Source organism: Cydia pomonella, chromosome 1 (assembly GCF_033807575.1).
Source record: "Cydia pomonella isolate Wapato2018A chromosome 1, ilCydPomo1, whole genome shotgun sequence".
In the NCBI taxonomy this organism is placed as follows: Eukaryota; Metazoa; Arthropoda; class Insecta; order Lepidoptera; family Tortricidae; genus Cydia; species Cydia pomonella.
This window is the reverse complement of record NC_084703.1, coordinates 31,597,504-31,620,470: the sequence shown is the minus strand read 5'-3', so window position 1 is coordinate 31,620,470 and position 22,967 is coordinate 31,597,504. Positions and strand designations below refer to the sequence as shown.

The 22,967-nt window shown below is 38.4% G+C and overlaps 1 protein-coding gene across 1 annotated transcript; it reads left to right on the top strand.

Annotated features, from left to right (window-relative positions):
- Positions 1-21: 21 nt before the first annotated feature.
- LOC133528616 (lysosomal acid phosphatase-like) lies at positions 22-21,901 on the top strand. The gene is made up of 6 exons (XM_061866065.1): positions 22-2,470; positions 2,681-2,776; positions 2,879-3,118; positions 3,190-3,490; positions 4,617-4,834; positions 8,265-21,901. Exons 1-6 carry the CDS (start codon positions 2,267-2,269, stop codon positions 8,415-8,417), a joined length of 1,212 nt encoding a protein of 403 aa, XP_061722049.1. The 5' UTR covers positions 22-2,266; the 3' UTR covers positions 8,418-21,901.
- The last annotated feature ends 1,066 nt before the right edge of the window (positions 21,902-22,967 follow it).

Sequence of the window (22,967 nt, the reverse complement as noted above, 5' to 3'; positions counted from 1 at the left end):
ACTATCCGGCTACATTTATAGTCGGCGACTAGTCGGCAAAATGAGCCGAATAGTCGGCTGCCTAGATCTTCCAAAAAAATAAGGAAATAAAATAAAAAACCACCATACTCGAAGTGTTTGCCGATTGGTACCAGTCCACCTCACGAAATAAGTACTTGGCATTGATTACTTTACTTGAATCACCTTCAACATCGTCAAAAAATGTCCACACGCGTGATTTTCTTTTAGACATAATGTTTATAAAGATCACTACTTGTTTAGTTAAACTTTTAAACAACAATTACGATTCGTTTTGTATGTTTTTCTAATAATAACACACCGGAGCAACAAGTGAATCGGAAAGGTAAACAAAACTAGTCAAAATATGAAAACGCAACCACGTGCGGCAGCGAATCAGGCGACCCGAACGTTCCCGATTACGCCCGAACTTAGGCAAAGACCATAGTCGGCTACGCCGACTAGTCGGCCACCTGACTGCCGACTAGTCGGCTAGTCGGCCAAAACCGTAGTCGGCACATCTCTAGATTTAAGCCTTTATAGGACAAGAGGAATATATTTAACACAATGATGAAGAACTTTATTTCAAAGCGATAGGGTTCAATTTAGCGTAATTTCTGACACCCTTCTGTTTTTTGATGCCCGTTAAAGGGTTAAGCCCTAAAAATCCCCTTGCCCAACTTAAGTATAACTGTCATTGTACCGGCTTGTTGCGAAAGATATTGCCATCTGTCCTTGTTAACCCAGAGGGAAAAGTTGAAAACTAAGCCTTATTGGTATTAGTCCATTAATTTTCTTCACGATGTTTTCCTTCATTTATCCTTCCCTTGTCGCGAAATGGTGTACTTTTCTTGCCTTAGCTCACTTCGTGGTTTGTTATTGGATTGTGTTGCATTGCACGGTAGTACTATTAGTTATTCTGTGGCATTGCGTCCTACATTACTTTCTTTAGACCACTGTTGACATACTTTGGAAGGAGCGGCAACAGCGCAATGGGCCGAGAGCTGGTAGACGTTTTGGAGTAGGTTCTTGCGGCAAGCTGAAAATTGGTTTGATACTGCTCCTATCATTCCCTTTTACTCAGCACTGTAGCGGAGGTAAATCAACACTTATATTTTTTAAGATATTTTTGGCCCTAAAAATGATCTTGAGGCAATCTGTAAAAAAAATATCTAAATCTAAATAAGTAGTCATAAAAAACAGAACATTTTGTTGAATCCTTAGTGCCAATTAAATCCACACTTTATCAGCCCTGATATCAGGCCCGACGGCGGGCCCTAGCAAGAGTATTTTTTCATTTCACCAAATATCGGCACATCATTTACTATATTTGGAATGTAAAAAAAAAATGGTTCATCATATGCGTAAATATCAAACTTTGAATATTTTTTGCAATTAGATAAAAAGTATTTTTTTTATTTCAAATATTGTTAACGATGTGCTGATATTCCGTGAAACACGACATCATGACTGAATTCTGATACGATATCGAGAAGTGTGGATGTAATTGGCGCTTCTGAACTTGCCAGGCGCGTGCATAATTTATTTTTCAAAATATTAAATAAAAAATCTTGAGGCAAGCTGTAATATTTAAGCCCCCTCCAGACTATGCACGTGAATCGCTGCGCGACTTCGCGGAGCGAATATACCGGGACGTTGACGTAGACTCCACACTCGCACAACTTCACGGCGATTTCGCAGTTTGGTTCGCGGTAAGATGGTGCCGAAGCGTCAGCTGATCGGATTTAGTTTGCGACAAGGCACTGATTCAAACTGGGAACTGTCAAATTGATTTTTGGTTGATCAAGTTCACACCCAATATAATCAAGTAGCCGTCATAGAGTAAAAATTAACTATGCTTTTTAGCCATTTCCGGCAGTAGAATAATGCGGCACATATAAAATTGTAGGCGGCAAGTCGCATAGGAAATTTAATTCGAACCAACGCTAGCACGCAAGCTGTCAGTCTAGCTCTGGCTAATATCCGAATTCCGAACGCTCCCTTATAGTATGTATCTGTCATATTTGCTATGAGAATGCGAGGCAACAACTAAATAATTATCGAAATCTTGGGTTAAATTGAGATAAAATATCTACCGGTTTAATACAATTGTTAGATAAAGTAATTTAATAGTGTTTTTTGAATAATTATGTAATAACTAATAGTTACTTCGATCGGGATATACTGTATTAATAAATTTATGAATTTATTGATGTATTTTTTAATATCACTTTAGTGATTCGCGAACTTGATTATTACTGTTTACGCAATGGAGTACGACAATGACGAGAATACTTGGCGGCGACCCTCCGCCCAGAAGGTGGACCGGCCGAAGTGCAATCAGATCCCGAAGCGGTCGACCACGGTGGCCGTGGTGGTGTTAGGGCTGGCCGTTATGAGCTGCCTGCTCGGCTACTGCGTGCTCAGCGAGACGCTGCCCTACGAGTCGAGGACTTTACGACTTGTCATTATTGTAAGAAATTTTAACATTATATTTTGAAAAGTACTAGGTATTCTAGCCATAAGGTCTGTCACTAGTGTTTCGATTAGAAATAGATAGGAATTAGATTATTTATATGTATAATTCAGATGTTTATTTAATAATGATAAAATTACAATATACACTGTTGTCTAAAAATTGTTGGCCTTTTGTAATTGTTTGATAAATGTTGTTACCTTACAGTTTTTTCGCCATGGAGCTAGGACCCCAAATACAAGTTATAAGACTGATCCTTTCAAAGCATACCAATGGCCAGAAGGCTTGGGAGGTCTGACCAATGTAAGTATCACATATATTGCACCTACATGCATATATTGCAGTATGACTCTGATAGTAGTAATTAGATAGTGGGCTAGAATAATAGGAAATTACTTTTTGCAGACTGGGAAACTTCAATTGTATGAGTTGGGAAAGAAATACCGCAGTTATTATGCAAATTTTATTGATGAAGAATACTATGAAAAGGATGTGCAAGTGCGAAGCAGTGACAAGTCTAGATGTCTGATGAGTGCTGCTACATTCCTGGCCGGCCTGTACCCTCCTGCAGAGCGACAAATCTGGAACCCTGAGTTGCTGTGGCAACCTATTCCCATTCACTCATTACCGAGGCACTTAGATAATGTAAGTAAATCTAATTCAACCTTAATCTCACTATTATCTGCTTAATTTTTAATTATTTATTTGTCATTCAGATTGTTGCCAGTACTAAACCGTGCAAAGTTTGGAAAGCTATGTATGAAGAATTACTTGAAAAATCTAATAAGGATGCTAAATACACTAAACTTTTTGAATACTTGAGCAATCACACATCCCAGGATATGCACAGTGTGTTGGAAGTTGATTTCCTGTATAGTACGTTCCTGTCGCAGCAAGAGGCTGGGCTCAAGATTCCTGAGTGGACTAAAAACTATTTCCCAAATCAAATGAGGTCTGCATTCATGCACAGTCTGGCCCTGCTGTCCCATAACCACACTTTACAGAGATTCAAAGTAGGTAAGCAACCATAATCACTAAGCTCTATCTTAGTTTGTTTTCTTATTAAATTGAGGTTATCATTAGGGTGACCAGATGTCCAGTATTTTATGGGTTGTCCGTATTTCAGGCACGAATTTTTCTTTGCCGTAATTTGGCGAAAACAATACGGGACAGTACATTGTGCCATTATTTTATGATTCAATGGCATTTAATGATAAAAATACCTGTCCTAACAATATTTATTCTTTCGCACACAGCGGTAAACACTTGAGTTTATTAATATTTATTGTTGTTTTAAGGGTATTGCGTAGGGAAAGTCAAAATTTGTTTGTATGTAAGTATATGTTATTTAGTTGATAAATTCAAATATTCTTATCTAAATATGCAATTAGAAATTGTTGATTATAATTGTTTTAAGAGTAATTCATAAAGAAAATCAAAGTCTGTAAAGTTTAATGTATAGATAGATATATAGGTATTCTCTCGACGAGATTTCAGTCGACTCTCGTTAATTCAAACCTGCTATAATTCGAACCTCTATAATTCGAAGTTACCACAAGTTCCCTAGAACATCTCTTGATATTTCGAAAAAAAAAAACAATACATTTTTAAGCACTTGGTAATTCGAAAAAAAAATCAACGCTACGTAACAAAACGACACGTTCATTCGAACTCATAGGCGTTAAACACTCGACAATTAACAGTAATCAGATTGCAGAGGTAAGTACCCTACATTTTAAGACAAGTTTAAACTTGTCTTAAATTTTAATTGATTGTGATTTCTTTTTGTAATAAAAAATGAATGTTGATTTTTAATAAAAAAAACGGGTTGTCCCGTATTTTAACCTCGAATCCCTTTCAATGCAGTTTTCCCGTAAAACCGGAAATCAGATCTGGTCACCCTAGTTATCATACAATATGATATAACTTAATTACGGTTACATAATATCTTAAATATGTAGTAAATTAGTTGGTTTCACTCATTTGTATATGGATATTTATGAGGTTTTCTCAGGCTTAATTTGACTTTGAGCATATATATTTAAATGTATCTATTTTGCACATACAGCTGTAAAAACCAATGTAAAAATGTGTCTGAGGACTCATCTGAAATGGTCCAGTTGATATTGTATTTGCCTTGAAGGTCCACTGTTGAGTGAGATGCGGGAGAACCTAGAGAAGTGCGTGAGCTACAGCGGCGAGGGCCCCGCACCGCGTTCGCTGCTGGTGTACTCGGGACATGACGTGAATGTGGTTGCGCTGTGGCGCGCTCTCAACTACACCGAGAACCTCGAGCCCGAGTACGGCGCCAGCCTCGTCTTCGAACTGCATGAGGAAGTTGATCAGGGCTTCTTTGTCAAGGTCAATAATCTATTCACTTCAAATCATTATCATTTCGTAATTTTCGTATTAGCCGTAAAAACTAATTTTATGAAAAATAAAGAACAAGATTGACATTATGTTTATGTGACACCCATATTTTTTTAATTTAATTTACATTAAGATGAAGTACATACTTACCAAATGTTATGTAGGTAAAACCTGCGTGGAAAAACCAATCAAATCCATTGTTATAATGATATCTTTTATAGCCATGCAATCCTGAAGCCAAAGCAAGCAATAAACGGGCGGCGAACGGGGCAACCGCCCTGGACCTCGCGCATAAGGGGGCCTTTTTTTTATACTACGTCGGTGGCAAACAAGCATACGGCCCGCTTGATGGTAAGCAGTATCCGTTGTAGTACATGCGCGTTGCCGACCCTAACCCCCTCCCACCCCTCGTTGAGCTTTGGCAACCTTACTCACCGGCAGGAACACAACACTATGAGTAGGGTCTAGTGTTATTTGGCTGCGATTTTCTGTAAGGTGGAGATACTTCCCCAGTTGGGCTCTACTCTAGATCTGGAATGACATCCGCTGTGCTGTGCCCTACCACACAAAGCGAGATGACATTCACAATGCCCATACCTCTCTTGTGGACGTAGTTTAAGGACGTACCCGGGTCCAATATATGGCTATAAAAGTCCGGGGCCTGTCGCTGTCGCGGGGCCCTCGCGGAATAGGCTGAGTCGTTTTTTACTTGAAACATGAGTATAGTCAATGCAAAAGTTATCTAAGTCGGATTCTTAAACGTCCGTAAAAATATCTCTGAGGGTTTAATTGCAAAAAAAAACAGTTATAAAAAAGTGTCATGACACGATTGCTTATTATATTTTTGCAATCATTTTTAATGAAGTCAAAATTTTGTTTTGCTGCGCCGCCTCGAGAACCTACCACCTAGTGCGAGGCCCTAGGCAGAGCTACATAAGGGTTGAATTCGAAAATGACTATGGTTTATTGTTCAGTAATGAACCAAAAGGCCGAAGGGCGGTATGCAGGACAGCAGAGCTCGGACACAAAAGATGATTCAAGATGCTTCAAGGCCCTAGGTGGTCGAAGACCGCGCTCCACGTTAGGCCTAATAAAGCCCGAAATGCGCAATCCAATGCCTCAAATATGAAATAAAATAAACGTGCATACGGCTGAAGGCCCAAAACATCCAAGCAAGTCGCGCTTCCATGCGATGCTAAAGGTTGAGGAGCAAGAGAATCGAGATGATCATATTGATTAATGTCCAGGCTATGTTCTCCTGCAGCTTGGCTTCACGTGGAAGTTCTTCGGTCCTTCGTGGAGCTCGGCCATTGGTCTTGGCCACGCTTAATAAATGCGCTGCAGGAAAGTTATTGGTCTTACTGAAACACTAAGCCAAGCTTGACTTTCGGTCTGGCTTACACTTGGCCACTGGTTCAATTCCAAGTTATATGCTCTTCTGCAGCTCGACTTTAGACTCGAAGGAAACTCTACACATTATCTTTGCGGAGCTTAGCCGTCGGGCTCACTCACTCTGCGAATTCGATTCCAAGCTCTGCTTTCCTGCAGCTCAGTTTTCAGCTTCACACGGGAAGCCATCGAGATTTAATGTCCCGGATCTTCTGTTCTAGGTCGAGCTCGGCTTTCTGCCTCGCTTCTCGCTTTATAACACATAGGTACTTAGTTCACGACCGAGCTCCAGTCTCTTGAAAGATCCTTTGGACTATCTACAAGGCGTTTCCCAAATACGATCTACCATTTTTTTTATTTAGTACTAAAAACAGGGGCCTCGCAAAAAAATCCGCCCGGAGCCTCGCAAAGGCTCAGGCCGCCCCTGGCAATAAAGACTTTATATACCAAACTGTAATTGCATACTTTTCACTATGGTCTCCTGACTCGACTATAATGACTTCTTACGAAACGCTGTAGTCAAATGTATTGAATTCAACCACGTGTCGCCAAAGGATAGAAAAAAGACATCAACGCGCTACTATTTAATGAATAAGAAGTGCTTTAATTTCTTTTGTACCATTTTTTTTCTACTGAGAGACTTACCTACCTAATTTTGTTTAATTAGGTTTTATTTGGACCCGGGTATGTCCTTAAACTACGTCCAAAAGAGAGGTATGGGCAATGTGAATCTCATCTCGCCTTGTGTGGTAGGGCACAGCACAGCAGATGTCATTCCAGATCTAGAGCAGAGCCCAACTGGGGAAGTACCTCCACCTTACAGAAAACCGCAGCCAAATAACACTTGACCTTACTCATAGTGTTGTGTTCCTGCCGGTGAGTAAGGTTGCCAGAGCTCAACGAGGGGGGTGGGGTTAGGGTCGGCAACGCGCATGTAACTCCTCTGGAGTTGCAGGTGTGCATAGGCTACGGAGACTGCTTACCATCAGGCAGTCCGTATGCTTGTTTGCCACCGACGTAGTATATAAAAAAAAACATATTTATAGTAGAAAATAGTATTTTATATAATCGTGATATAAAAGGGAGCTTTTCAGTCAAGTACCGTGTTGAGGCACCGAAGCTTGCCGAGTTGCCTAAATAAGGTACGAGATTGAAAATGTTGATTATATCACTATTCTACGAGTCATCTAAAATAATACTTTTTAGTGTAAAGTAAAACCTAAATGTTTAATGAAAATTGGTAAGTATCTCAGTAGACAAAAAAGTAGTACAAAAGACATGAACGCGAGAAGTCCCCCGCTCGCCCGTCTCCCGTTTAATCTTTGGGAGCGCGGCGGCACGTGAACATGTGATTGGTCAATTTTTTTTTATAGTTGTCTAAAGCGTATCGAAATGAATATTATAGTTGAGTTGGGAGCCCATACATGAAAAGTACGCAACTATAGTTTGGTATATGATATCTTAATTTATAGTCCTCCTCATCGATTTCGATGACGGCGACCTCAGCAATTACGGATTACGCCGATTATGGGCCCTAATGCGGCTGGCCCATTGATTTAATGATATCTTAATTTAATCATTACAGTCGACCAGTATAAAAAGCATTATAGGTATACAATAGTGATATAATCAAGCTTTTCAATCTTGTACCTTGCTTAGGCCACTCAGCAAGCCACGTGGCCTAAACACGGTACTCGACTGAAAAGCTCTCTATTATATTACGATTATATGAAATATCAATGGGACTGTCGAATTCGCCAAATCTGTTCAGAATTATCTACACACTTTCTTATTGTCTTAATAACCAAGTCATGTTTAGATTATCTCACCCACTTGGTTTCTTTTGTTGCTGGCTGTTATAGTTTGCTCTAGTGACTTGAATGAGGAGAATGAATATGAACACGAAACATACGACTTAGTCTCTAATAAATCTAATACCGATAAAATTCTGTCAGTTCCTCCCAAGCAAACTGTATGCTATTGCTAATTTCGTCTTAAATTATATTACAAAGTTTTGGCTTCGCTTCACCAGGTGTTTTATCGCAACAATACGAAGATAGAAGTACCAATGGAGTTAAAACTGTCATTCTGCGAGGACCCGTGCCACTACACCGACTTCCTGCAGTACATCGACACGCTCATCCCCGAGGACTGGGAGGCCGAATGCCAGAACACCCCGCACTGAACGACCCATCCCTCGACTGCCGCGTGAGACTGCCTCTGGGTGAATATTCTGCGATTATAACGCCGTTTTTGTCATGGTCGTCTCAGCGAGTATTGTTAGATGAGATGATGCTCAGAGTTAACTTTTATATGTAAACATAACATGTTTTATGTTCTATGTCTTATGTCTACACACTTTTTTGACCGGAGGGCAATCGCCGAGCCTCGGGCTTTGGCAGCCGATTATATGGAATTTATTGTCTTGTTTCGCGGGCTGAATTGGCAGGATTGGAGGATTGGTTCAAGAGAATCAGTGACAACCAAAACTCAGTAATTACTATCCCAAATTCAGAGCCATTGTAAGACTTGATATAAAAAACGGTTGGTTTTTGCTTATTTATTTTTATTTTATGTAATTAGTTAGTTTTGGTTGTCTATATTGTAATACCCACTTTTACAGACGTTACTATTACTAGTGCTAGGTACATACTACCTAGTAACAAAGTAGAGAATCTCGTGTTAATGATATTTGTTAATTGAAATGTTGAAAATCAAATGAAGATGTTGTAACAGGTACTATCTAACTGCACCGACTTTTTATGTGACATACTTGTTGTTAAACGCTCATACAATCCGAATATAAGAATAATTGTAGAAACTGTGCACCATCAATTCCCAAGCTGAGAAAATACAAAAATGTGCTTTAAATTATACTAAGCGAATAAAGGATTAATTCCTCTAGGAATACCTAACCTATTTACCTAAACACGACAGATGCCTTAAGAATTCGCTATTGTGCCACTCTACAAGTTAATGTTGCAATTTCAATTTTTTATTCATAAAATATTCATTTTACACGTCAAATTTGTAACAAACAACATACATAGGTGCATATTTATATTATTAAGTCAATAAGTATGGTGTAGGTACATTTTGTTCTCAATCCTTCAGATTACACTATTATTAATTTTTATACGATAGATTTCTTATTACCTGATTACATGTCCATTTATTATTTATTCCTTGAGTACTACCAAAAAACTCATCAATCTTGTACAAAGCGTCAATTTCAAGTTTTGCTTTTATTTGACGTACAAAAGAATTATAGCTTGAAGCCTGCTTAATTGCTGGAGGGATTGCATTGTAAACCTTAGTACCAATGTAGTTAGGATATTTTTTTTGCTCTGAGTCGTGTGTGCGGCAAGCTCAGCTCATGTCGCCGTCGGGTAATGGAACCGTGCGTACGGAAGAGATGAACGTGTTTTCTGACGTACTTAGACTGTTCTAGGATATAAAGACTGGGTACAATTAAGATTTTGTGATTTCTGAACAGGTCTTTTGCAGGATGATCACAACTCACACTTGCGATAATGCGCACTGCTTTTTTTTGGAGCCTGGATACTCGCTCGCGTTCCGCAGCCGAGCCCCAAAGGTCAATTCTATATATTAAAATAGAGTTAAAATAACCGTAATAGGCCTTTTTTACGTTAGTAGAACTGAGGCACGGGCGCAGTCTGCTAAGAGCAAAGCAAGCAGAGGACAGTCGTTGACATATGGTGTCAATATGGGATGCCCATTTCAATCCAGCATTAATGGTTAGCCCCAGATAATTTACCTGGTCAACTTGAGGTACAGGTTGTCCATTGCACATAATATTTAATGTGAAATCACTTGAGCAACGCAAACTAAAGCGAATGATGTGTGTTTTCTCCACATTTAGTACCAAGCCATTAGCAGAAAACCAGGATGATATTTGATCCATTACTTCTAGTAGTTTCGCTTTTAATACAGTGTACGTCTCAGCCGCGACAATGACGCACCCATCATCAGCAAATAGAACAACTAACACCAGATCTGAGGCTGAGGTAAAGTCATTCAAGAGCAAAATGAACAGGTTGTTTCCCATTATAGATCCTTGAGGGACCGCGCAGGGGCCTAGTTCTAGTAGGTCAGATTTTGCTCCATGTACCGACGTGAGTTGTTTGCGCGTCTCAAGGAATGCTTCGATTACTCGGTGAAAGTTACCAGTGATGCCGTAGTGGTAAAGCTTTTTCGTTGCAAGAATTTAAATGCAGCATACTTAATAATAATAACTGAGACGAGTAAATAACTAGAAAGACAGAAGTGGCCTCCATTAGAGCCCTCCCTAGAGGAAATATAGTTCAGAACCGCTACCCACACTTGTATGTGGTGCAATATGCAGTATTCGCCACGAGGCGAAAGTCATTTTGATGACTTAATTAAGCTAAAGTATCCTGCGCCGCTGTCTCCTGGTAGTTTTAGTAAAACCCAGGCGTGTCTTATCTCCGCCAAACGGAGTCCATTCCATCTGACTCCTACTTTCCGAAATGTATCCCTTCCGATAACCGACCATCTTGAGCTTCTCGGAATCTCGCTGACTTCGAAACTCAACTTCGGCCCGCACATCGAGTCGAAAGCACAGTTAGCAGCAAAAAAGCTGGGCATCCTCAACAAGGTGAGGCAGTATTTTACACCTAGGCAACTGCTCGACCTTTACCTAGCACAAGTGCGATCGTGTGTGAAATACTGTTCGCATCTGTGGGATGGTTCAGCAAAATACCAGCTTGAGGCGCTCGAGTCAGTTGAGAGGAGAGCCAAGAGAATCATTAATGATGACGATCTGACGAATGCTCGGCTCCAAAGTCTGGAGCATCGTCGCAAGGTTGCCAGCCTAACGATCTTTTACAGGATACATTTTGGAGAGTGTGCCGAGGAACTGCACAACCTTATTCCTCCGTCCCCATTTCACCATCGGACTACCAGACAATCGGCACTCCGGCATCGCTTCATGGCAGGTATTCCACAAATACGCACGAAGCGTTACGCTTCAACATTTCTTATGCGAACTGCCAAGGAGTGGAATGCCCTGCCCGAGTCTGTGTTTCCGCATGAGTACAATCTGGGTCTCTTCAAGGCTAGAGTAAATAGGTATCTCATAGGTAAGCGTGCTCCACCGTAGACCGCATCATCACTTACCATCAGGTGAGATCGTGGTCAAACGCTTGCCTATCGTTATAAAAAAAAAAAAAAAAAATAGTTTTGGGGTCCAATACCATGCCCAAAAACATACTAAAAAATCCCAATCCCAAAGCATTTCGGGCCATGCTCAGTGTACGGTTCCGTATTAGTTACGTAACTTCGTAGCTTCTATTGCGTAGCTAGACGGGGGCTATTAGTAAGTACCATATACATTACAAGCATATTAAGGGACTACCTTTGCAGCGCTTTATACTTCTTTTTACTAAGAAGAGAAGACTCCTTGCAATAACTCAAAAACGGCTGGACCGATCATGTTCCGTATAGTTTTCATTGAAAGTATTTATTAAGCTTTTATTTTACGATTTTTTTATTTATTTTGGAGCGATTATATCCGAAAATATTCACTTGATCTAAACAAAAAGTTGTTGGAGACCCGTATTCGTTTTGAAAGACCTATCCAAAGATACCCCACACAGTTTAAGCGAAAATTAAAAATATATATATAACATTTTGTGAGGTATAAATACCCTAAAAATGTTTTTTTTTGTAGTTTTTATGTTACTGTTCTGTCGGTATGCATGACTCAAATTCCATCCAAATTTAAAGCCAAATAGCAGATTTCTAGCACTAACGATCACGGAGCAAAGCCGCGTACGGGCAGACGGACGGACATGGCGAAACTATAAGTGTTCCTTGTTGTCTAGGGAACCCTAAAAATGGAATACTTCCCGATTCGCCGGATTCCTGTTTCGTCGGATTCTTGTTTCGCCGGATTCTTGTTTCGTCGGAAATATTAATATACAATAAAATCACCCAGGCAAAGGAAACATGCAGGTTTTAACCGTGGTACAGTCAGCATCAAAAGTAGTGGATCAAACAATGCTTCAAAAGTGTCTACCATTCTGTAACAGCTTAACAAAAAGTTATAGTTCTATATGTAGAACAATTTAGACTGTAAAAGATATAATTTTGGGTGTGAATTTTAGAGATTTATCTACATTTAGAAAAGTTATCCCGAATATCAGATACTTTTGGTGCATTGTTTCATCCGCTACTTTTGATGCTGACTGTGCCACGGCTTTTGTACCACGGGGGACCACGGGTAATTTTTTTCCCCGTATTTTCCCCGTAGACCCCCACTGCTCCAGTTTTAAGTTTCAATCGGACATGCCCTTGAAAAGTTAAGATAAGTTTTTATTTTGGTGCTTTGTTTTACTAAAGCTAATAAAAAATGTAAACAATTAAAGCCATTTTAGTTCATACAAAGTTTTATTTAAGTCTCAGACATTTTGGACACAATTCACTAACAATTGGACCGAAGTGTTTATGGAATGTATTGCGTTTCTAAAAATAAGAAGCACAGCAGCAAGATATTGTTATAAGAAAAATGCAGCTACATTGCCCCGATGATACACAGTTGCGTCGAATTAATATGACAAAATATCGACAAGAAAGGGGCATAGTTGATGACTACGTCGAAGGAAGAATAACAGTCATAAAATGTTTAAACAGGTTATGCCAATTATATTAATTAAGTTACCTAATTACGTAATAATTAATTAAATGAATAACAAATAAATATTTTTATTAATGTAACGAAGTGTCTGCCTTTTATTTAATAGATAGGTAAAGCCGCGATATTTCTATAGTATTTCTTAATCAAAAAAATGTGGCGAATCAAGAATCCGACAAAACAAGAATCCGGCGAAACAAGAATCCGGCGAATCAGGAAGTATTCTAAAAATGGTAGCAGGTATCGGCTCTACAAATCAATCTCTGTTACCGTTTCCCATAAGGCATAATACTACATACAAAGCTTTGTTTCTCAACATTATTAATTATTTTAGTTGGCGTAACACTTATATTTCAACGCTATATATTTAAAATCTCAGTGAGCTCATTAATAGATGGCGTTATCAGAAGCGCAACATACTTAGTCAGCTCACAAGTTCTGTCACAAAGGTATTGACTGATAAAAAATAAGAAACTTTTAATAAAAAAGTTAGCCTTGATTTGAAAGCTTGTTTTATACTGATCAAAACGTAATATAATTAGTTTAAAAGGGTCTAGCAGGCTAAGCGAACAAGAAGTGCCCCCAACGACGGATTTTGTCGATATTTATGGTAGTGTACTGTTAGGTCCTAAGGACCCTCCATGCTTAACATCAGACCTCGATTCTCTTTTGTTTGCGAGTTATTCAGGATAACGTAAAATAATTAGGGTATCATTGAAAGTGTCATATTTTATAAACGATTCAAGTTACGTGAACCAAACAAAATTATATTTGATAACAATAAAAAAAACTACAAAATGCATATTTTTTACCAGCATCCTGTCCTTAAACTTCATTGCAAAAAATAAAAATATTTTTTTCCTTCCAATTTTTTTTTACTTTTCGCGGAGGTACAGTCGCCATCAGATATATGGTAGCGGCCAAGGTACTCAAATATTTCGGAGCAGCATTAAATTTCAATATATTAGTTACGATAGATAAGGTCTATAATATCGGACCATATAATTCGCCGTAAATTTGGGAGCAGCGACTTTTCAATTAATTCGTGACATACAATGAGACAAAGATATCGTAACAAACAGATCGTCAATGGTATCTAAGCAGTCAAGGTGATCATAAATATCGGAACATTTATGAAAAAATATACTGTAAATCCGTATGACATAGTACAGTCGCCATCAGATATATCGGAGCGGCCAAGGTGGTCACAAATATCTGAACAAAACCTCTATTGTCAAGGCGATAAAGTACATGTTCAGATATTTGTCCGCTCCGATATATTTGATGGCGACTACCTACACATTTGAATTCGTTACTACCTATATTGACTAAGTTGTCAATGTCAAGGATGATTTTAACGACTATTATGGATGAGCAAGTAAGTTTCTTAGACACATGAGATAATTTCAAGCAGCATTCTCGAAAACTGTATATTGATAGGTAAGCTAACGACACCAGTGCTCGATATTCACGCAATGATCGACACTTTCAACCTTATTTCATAAGTAATAGACGTGAACTACTGGTGTCGTTTATTGGGTATTAAGTTGTCGATCATTGGTATCACTACCTTATTCATATGAATATAAAAACTTAATATAAATAAAAAAACTGATTTAGTAGAAAATATTTTTATTTTAAGAATCAAACACGAACAATATTTACTTATACCATTAAAATAACCTTTTAATACGTGCTTCGCTAGCCGTAAACAAAATAAAACTCTGCTTTTCTTCAGCCTGTGAAAACGTTAGTACTTCGTGTAACTTCCCGGTGGCTCGGCGTTTAATACAGCTTGCAATCGTCTTCGCATTGAGCCGACCAGATTTTCACACACGTTTCGCCCTCTAAAAGACTCCCAAACGTTAAGAGCGTGGCGTCTTAAAGCATCTTTGGTGCGACACTGGTTTCCGTCCCACTCTTGCACCATTTTACCCCATAGATTTTCTATGGGGTTGAGATCGGGGCTCTTTGCAGGCATTTTTATGCGAGTCAGCACATCTCTGTGGTCATGAATCCATCCCTGAACCAAGCGAGCATTATGCACCGAGCTGTTGTCTTGCATGAATGTTATATGCTCATTGGGGTAAAATATTTGGGCAGTAGGCAAAAACGACTCCTCAAGTATTTCTTTGTAATCCACCGCATTCATACGACCTGTAATTTCTACCAGCTCCCCTGGGCCATCTTTACACATCCAGCCCCAAAATCCAATTGTAATACGCCCACTCTGGCGGTTAGGCACTACATTTTGCTCCAGATAACGCGTATTGTCTGGTCTCCATAAATTCATTCTGCCATTATCTGCTGAACAGAACACCTTTTCGTCCATAAAAATGACTTTATTAAAATTATGATTCAAATACCTAGCTGCAAATTGCAACCTGTCCTCTTTGTGGCTATCAGTTAGTGCCGGTTTCCTTGCTGGCACTCTATTTTGTAAACCACCCTCTTTTAGACGCCGTCGTATGGTACTGCTCGATACTTGGTATTGGTTTGCAAACTGGGTGGTATTTATGAATCTTTCTTCACGAGCTTGATTTATAATATCCATGTCTAGACGCCGTGTCGTAGAACGTGGACGTCCAAAAGATACATGATTCGACAAAGCTCCTTCTTGCTGCCATCTCTCCAGCCATCGATACACGGTGTTTCTCTGAAATAAAATTTTAATTTATTAAATCATTATCGTAATAACCTTTGCATTTAAATTCTGTAAGTATGTATAGTAAACAATACTTACTGCAACTCCAACTTCATTAGCTACGTCTGTTATAGGCAGACCATCATTCCGCAATTGTATAATTTTCTTTTTTATTTCAATATCTACGCGATAGGGTATCATGGTCGTGGGCAAAATTGTTAAAGATTAAAATAACAATTTTCGCAGTCTACTTTCGATAAAATATTACGAGGATAACAATTGCAGGAAGTTGTCAACGTCAAGAATATAGAAAACCAAGAAAACATGAAGAAATCAAATATCGAACGCAGTTTGAAGTAGGACTACGCGAGTTAAAAGAGTTCGCACGTGAAAGATAATTACCAAGTAGGTTCTAGTACTTGATCAACAATTCAAACGTGATAGATATTAGATACCTATACTAATCATTTTAAGTGCAGTCGCCATCAGATATATCGGAGCGGCCAAGGTGGTCACAAATATCTGAACAACGCTATTCTCAAGGCGATAAAGTGCATGTTCAGATATTTTGAGTGCCTTCGCCGCTCCGATATATTTGATGGCGACTGTACAGTCGCCATCAGATACATCGGAGCGGCCAGGGTACTCAAAAATATGCGAACAAGCACTTTATCGCCTTGACAATAGAGGCGTAGGGATGTGACGACCCCATCGCCCACTGGTTTTCACCAGCGCAATCAGTCAACGCAGGGCAGCTTGTGGCGAGCTGTTGGAGAGTAGCGATTCCACGTACCTGAGTGCCCCTGGGGTGCCCTGTCGGATGGTGGGACAGGTCCCCTGCCTCTGGCTTGCCTTAGCCGGCTGTCCAGAGTGGGGTCGTTAGAGCTTTGTTCTCGAGGGTAGATGTGGAAACCTACGTGGCGAGTTGGCTATATGTTTAAAGTCCAGTGACACCTCTCTACCCCCAGCTCCCGCACCGGTGTTGCCCTTGAGCCATCTTTGATGTCGCTTTTTATGGGGGCCCATCTTGCGGAGGGCGAGTCACCGTCTGCCGGAAATAAAATTGGATACCGTTTTATTAGGCAGGCGTCCGGTTCTTCATCCAATAGCCCAGTAATCAGTCCATACTATTCACCCAATAGCCTAGTACATTTTAGACTCCATTAACTCTCAATAGTCCTTACACCATGGCGGGTGCTGTCGCTTAGTGTACCCCTCTCTTTTCATTAAATTGTCAAAAGGGCCTCTGCGCGTTGGCTTCGGCTCCGCATACGCCTCCCAAAGGTCCGGAACACCATTGTTCCGTGGTCGGGAAAGACATACACGATAATAATAATGTAAAACGTAGCCTAAGAACGAAAATGAATAAAGGAAATAATAATGTTATTTTTATCCAAAAAAAAGCAAAACTACTTATAAGGTAGAATTCATAAATCCGCGGACTGATTTGACAGCTCTTTTCATACATTTGACAATCGCTTTGTATGCCAGGAGCTGTCAAATCAGTCCGTGGAATTATGGATTTTAACTTAGACGGGGAGCTGGCCACGTCAGATATGACACAATAATGAGAGCAACGAAACCCCTCTAGTTAGTTTGCAATACTATGCTTATTTCTAGATCCGGACATCTGGCAGCTGTAAAGTGGTGGAGGTAAAAGAAAGCAAATATCTTGAAGAAAATAAATTCTAGAGTTCTGGTTTTGATCCAATATTATGAAAAATTATGTAATTAATTAGATTATACATATAATATCTAAAGGTTTCGATTGGCGGAAGTAGTGCCAAATGATGTATAATGTAATTTTTGGTTACTCGCCTACTGTTCTTGTTTGCGCAATAATACACAATGTTTTTTGTTCTAATGTTAAAATATAGGCCCTGTTCTCTATAAATGACACAACTTTAGCAGTTTTTACCTATTGCGTCATTACTTTTTTTCAACTTAAAAACTTTGTTGGTCTGTCACTCTGATCTCCACCCATTAAAAGCTGCCAGATGCCCGGATCTAGCAATAAGGATGGTTATGCAATCTAACTGGACTGATTACAAACCTCTCATTATTGTGTCACATCTGACGTGGCCAGCTCTTAGACCATTACTTACATCAGATCTGAACCCATGACTTTGTGCTTTAACTTTTTCGACGCCATGTCAAACGCAAAACCTACCACTCAGATGCCACGACATCTAAATGTCAAAAATGAAGTTAAACTTTATGCGTGTGCATGTAGGACTATTTTGCTCTGTGGTGGGTGACCGATATATCGGTCTTTGGCGTTGGACCTGTGGTGCCGATATATACGTCTTTGGTGTGGAAAAGGTTAATAGTCAAGGGACTATCAATTACGCCATTAAGCATCTGACATCTGACATAATTTGACGAAATTAAGCTACTCATTCTACGCCCGCCAATTTTGACATTGCGTCGAAACAACGATTTTGTAGGCATTTAGTTTTGTAAAAAAAATTGTCTAATTCGAAAAAGACGGAAACATAGGTATTTTGTCACGATGACAAGTCCACACTCTTTTCGGTGAATGTCACAACAAACAATTTCGTTCTAAATTTAAAGTATTGATAACATAGTATTAATGCCTGTCTGAAACCTTATTTTCATGGGTCCAATCTTAACTACTTTAAGTTGTATTACACAAACTTAAGGTACATTTTCTATAAATGTTCCGATCTTTATGATCACCTTGACTGCTTAGATACCATTGACGATCTGTTTGTTACGATATCTTTATCTTATTGTATGTCACGAATTAATTGAAAAGTCGCTGCTCCCAAATTTATGGCGAATTATATGGTCCGATATTATAGACCTTATCTATCGTAACTAATATATTGAAATTTAATGCTGCTCCGAAATATTTGAGTACCTTGGCCGCTACCATATATCTGATGGCGACTGTACACCTCCAAAAAAAATATGCATGAGTAGCCACTAATTCCCACTACATACACATATAAAAATATTTGCACAAATGTTCGTGCTTCATGTAAAAAAAAAACGATTCTCCAATAAGTAGTCACTGGCATTATATGTACAGATAGAAGTACCAGTGCAGTTTGAAGATTATTGTGTAGGTATACAAACTCTTCTAATAAACCTATTTGGAGTGCATCAACGATGACGTGTCAGCTTTGATAACATCTGACACATAATATTATCTGCATTTGTTTTTTGCATTTTGTAGTGGAAAATGGAAAACATTAAATGCAAGTCTTGTAAAAAACCATTAAAAAATATCCGTGGGAAACAAAAATGCATAGAAACAGAGCAATAGGCTGATTTATATAGCAAATGCAGTAATATGTTAATTTGCATAAATGATTTATTGTGTGGTAAGTGTCGACTTTTAGTGTATAAACATAAAGCAGTAGGTTGCAGACGAAGAGCCAGCATCGCCAATTGTTGTGCATGTACTCGCAGAAGTTGATGCTACTAATTATTTTACGTTATCCTGAACAACTCGCAAACAAAAGAGAATCGAGGTCTGATGTTAAGCATGGAGGGTCCTTAGGACCTAACAGTACACTACCAGAAATATCGACAAAATCCGTCGTTGGGGGCACTTCTTGTTCGCTTAGCCTGCTAGACCCTTTAGATCGCGATTTTAGTTACTAGGTACTTGTTTAATTTGGGATTGTTCTTTAGACGCGAATACGCGGCTGGATTATGAGAAATTATACTTCACAAAAGGGAGTAGAAATAAGTGTCGCATTAATAAAATAAGTACAATTGTTTATTTATATGAACCTTCTTTATTAGAACGTTATTTTATCACTAGCATTTAGTTCTCCGACAAGTTTATACAAGCTATACCTATACCCTTCAAACATGCGGTTCTTTTCAGCAACACATTTATTTTTCACTGCCATCCAACCAGTAGGTTTGGTAAAATATGGACAGTTGCAGTTTTGGTGCTCCAATACACATGAATTATATATCCAAAGAAAGATAAATACCCAGCTTTTGTTTTAAGTAAGATACAACCATGTAAAAAAAAATAGGGATCATAATCACCATGAACGGACCGCGTATTTTTTACATGTTTTTTATAACTTTTTTTCTTTTTAGGGTTCCGTAGCCAAATGGCAAAAACGGAACCCTTATAGATTCGTCATATCCGTCTGTCTGTCCGATTATGTCACAGCCACTTTTTTCCGAAACTATAAGAGCTATACTGTTCAAACTTAGTAAGTGGATGTATTCTATGAACCGCATTAAGATGTTCACACAAAAATAGAAAAAAACAATAAATTTTGGGGGTTTGGGAAACTCAAAAAATCTTTTTTCATCAAACCCATACGTGTGGGGTATCTATGGATAGGTCTTCAAAAATGATATTGAGTTTTCTAATATAATTTTTTTCCAAAAATGAATAGTTTGCGCGAGAGACACTTCCAAAGTGGTAAAATGTGTGTCCAAAGTGGTAAAATGTTGAACAAGATCTAGTAAGTAGTTTTTTTTTAATACGTCTTAAATGGTACGGAACCCTTCATGCGCGAGTCCGACTCGCACTTGGCCGCTTTTTTAATATAGAATTATGTTTAAACTAAGACAGCAAATTACGTTAAATTATATTGTAAATAATTCAACTTTAAATAAGCTTTCAACCCATATATATGAATAATACCTACCTACCTATAACTTTTTATCAGTGAAAATCTTTGTGACAGAACTTATGACCTGACTTAGTACAATAGGTTTAGGTGCATGGGAACTAGCATAGAGAAATAAATAATAAGTTGTATGGGAGGTATGGTAACCCTGTTTAAAAGTTAATACTTATTAATCTTAAATCTTATTACAGATAAGTTTTAGTAAAGCTTGCTTGATAGTTATTAAAAATTTGTTTCTACCGATGTATGGAGCTAGACTGTAAGCTTTATTTCTGTTTGGAACTAGTAGCCGTTGGTAGACCTTGTTGTGTAATTGTGTGGACGACGAGCGTTATTTTACTTTGAATATTATGAATTCACTTTGGTTATACCTACCTTATATAAGTGTTATACTAATAATTATAACAAATTGTGCCAAGAGGCAACTCTGTTAACATAAGATTACTCTTAGAGACTCACTTTTATATAGAAAAGGGCATTTATTATGATATGCTGACTTATAGACATGCCTAAATTTATTATTTGAAACTTTGCAATTTCGTATTGTATTAAAATTGGTACAGTCACCGTCAAATACTTTGTAGCAACCAAAGTGGCCAAATAGTTCGGTACACCATATATTTAGTATGGTGTACCGAACTATTTGGCCACTTTGACTGCTACGAAGTATTTGACGCTGACTGTACCTAATAATCTCAATAGAAAATTAATAGGTGTCATACAATCAGCTGACTGTATACTTACCCATACCCTGGGCCTGCCATAAATTGCGTAAGTCATTTCGTAAAGTGGTTAAAGGAGATGTGAGATGTGCCATGGATTGCGGAACGGTAGCGATCCAAAGACGTAGAACAGTAATATTTTTGGTCATGTCCTCCCTCCTAAAGCTTGTTTGACTGCTACCGCTCTTCAATCTACCAACGGAGAGCGACATTCATGAGGCTTTATTCATTAATTTCAATCAATCAAATTTCATGATACACACGAGTGTGGTGTGACGTCAAGTAAAGCGCTGCCGCTGGCAATCAAATAACCCATTATAAAATGGATTTAGCAAGTTTGGCAACTCTTAGTTAACGAATTTATAATCAGTAAGTAAACACGTTCGTACGCGTTCACTTAAGAACCAGGTAGCTGGAAGACCAGTTAAAGAAGAAGCGATGGGTTATTCAGGGTAATCTCTCATTTCCAATATTCCATCGTTAATGCAAACAGCAAACAGATCTAGTTAAATAGTAGGCAAGTAACCATTCTAACGTGTTAAAGAACAGTCAGAAATTTGCACATGAAACGTGTTATTATGACTTATAAACACGTTTCATGTGCAAATTTCCGACTATCAATATGATTTTTTAAAATTGTTGCTTCTATTATATGTGGATAAATTATTGACCTTATAAAGTTGTAGTACCTACTTAAATTAATATGGCGCGTACATTCGAACATGGCAGCATCCTTTCTTATTTAGGTAGTTATATCATAGTTTTTCATTATACTGCATATTACTTGTTATTACTACACCTAGTCGCGAATTGGTTCCTCTTGTAAGCGAAACTATTTGTCTTCGTAGTGTTATACTCTTGTTAGCATCTCCAGCCATCGTCTTTGGTCAAATATTTGTATTGATATACCTAGTTAGTAAATAACAGCCAATCTTAGGCTACATTGTTGTTTTTGTATTGTGATTGTTATAAATATATATTTATATTTTATGTGGACGAAGAAGTATTAATTTCACCACCGCCTTTCCCTCATATATGTAGATTTATTGTTACTGCTGCCAGCTGCTGTTATAAAGACCTATTTTCCACAAAGAGACACAAACAGAGATTAGTGCGATTACCTACAGGTAAAACCCAAATAGAATCTACATTGAAAAAGCCTCATAACTTAGAAACTTTTAGGCTAGGTTCACACGGCGTTAATTTTTCCCGTATACCGTATAAGGGATTTTATCGAATACCGCAGTGACAGCAAAATTTGTATGGCTTCTTTCAAAATCGTTCACACGGCGTCTATGCGGGAAAGCCGTCTAGCCGCTTATTCTTACGTTAATAATTTCGATGAAACTAGCTAGCCTGATCTTTTGATCGATTCTTTCCATACTAATAAAAACAATATAAATATAGAGTTCCTTAAACAATAATTAATTAAACGTCGAATTAATTATATTACTTCATGTACTAGATTATCGATGTAATTAATACAACAATTAATTTAATACCACTTCAAAAGTTGTGCCACTGTAAATACTAATAGATACCCGAAATTTTCAAGCTTATGATAACGACGTCCAGGATAGAGCGAAGTGGAAGGAGAAAAGTAGGAAAGCGGACCCCGTCACAGTACGGGACAAACGCTAGGAGGATGATGATATGACGCACTTAACCGCGGAGGTACACATGCCTAGCACAACTTGTAAATGTAATCAACTCGATAATGCAAAAGAACATACTTACCTCGGGCTAATTATAGACCATAACATTAACTGGGGTCCACATATCCACCGGGTATGTAATAAACTTAGATCTATATTATCAAAGCTATGTACAGTAGGGCTATGATGGTCGGCTCTTTATCATTTGTCACCATGCCTGTCACGTTCTAACAAGTATGTAAGTGCGAAAGTGACGGGCATAGTGACAACTGATATAAATGGAACCATGATGCCACCACAGGGCGACTTCAAATTGGTAATACAAAATTAATGTTTTACACACATTTTCCCTTAACTAATCCCCTTAATTAAGTCTCATGCTATTAAATTAAGCAAAAGTATTTTTT

Excerpts from the sequence above, each read along its gene's own strand:
- LOC133528616 (XM_061866065.1), top strand. The coding sequence starts at position 2,267 with ATGGAGTACGACAATGACGAGAATACTTGGCGGCGACCCTCCGCCCAG. Across the intron at positions 2,777-2,878 it reads GCTTGGGAGGTCTGACCAAT|ACTGGGAAACTTCAATTGTA; the intron begins GTAAGTATCACA and ends TACTTTTTGCAG. Across the intron at positions 3,491-4,616 it reads TTTACAGAGATTCAAAGTAG|GTCCACTGTTGAGTGAGATG; the intron begins GTAAGCAACCAT and ends TTTGCCTTGAAG.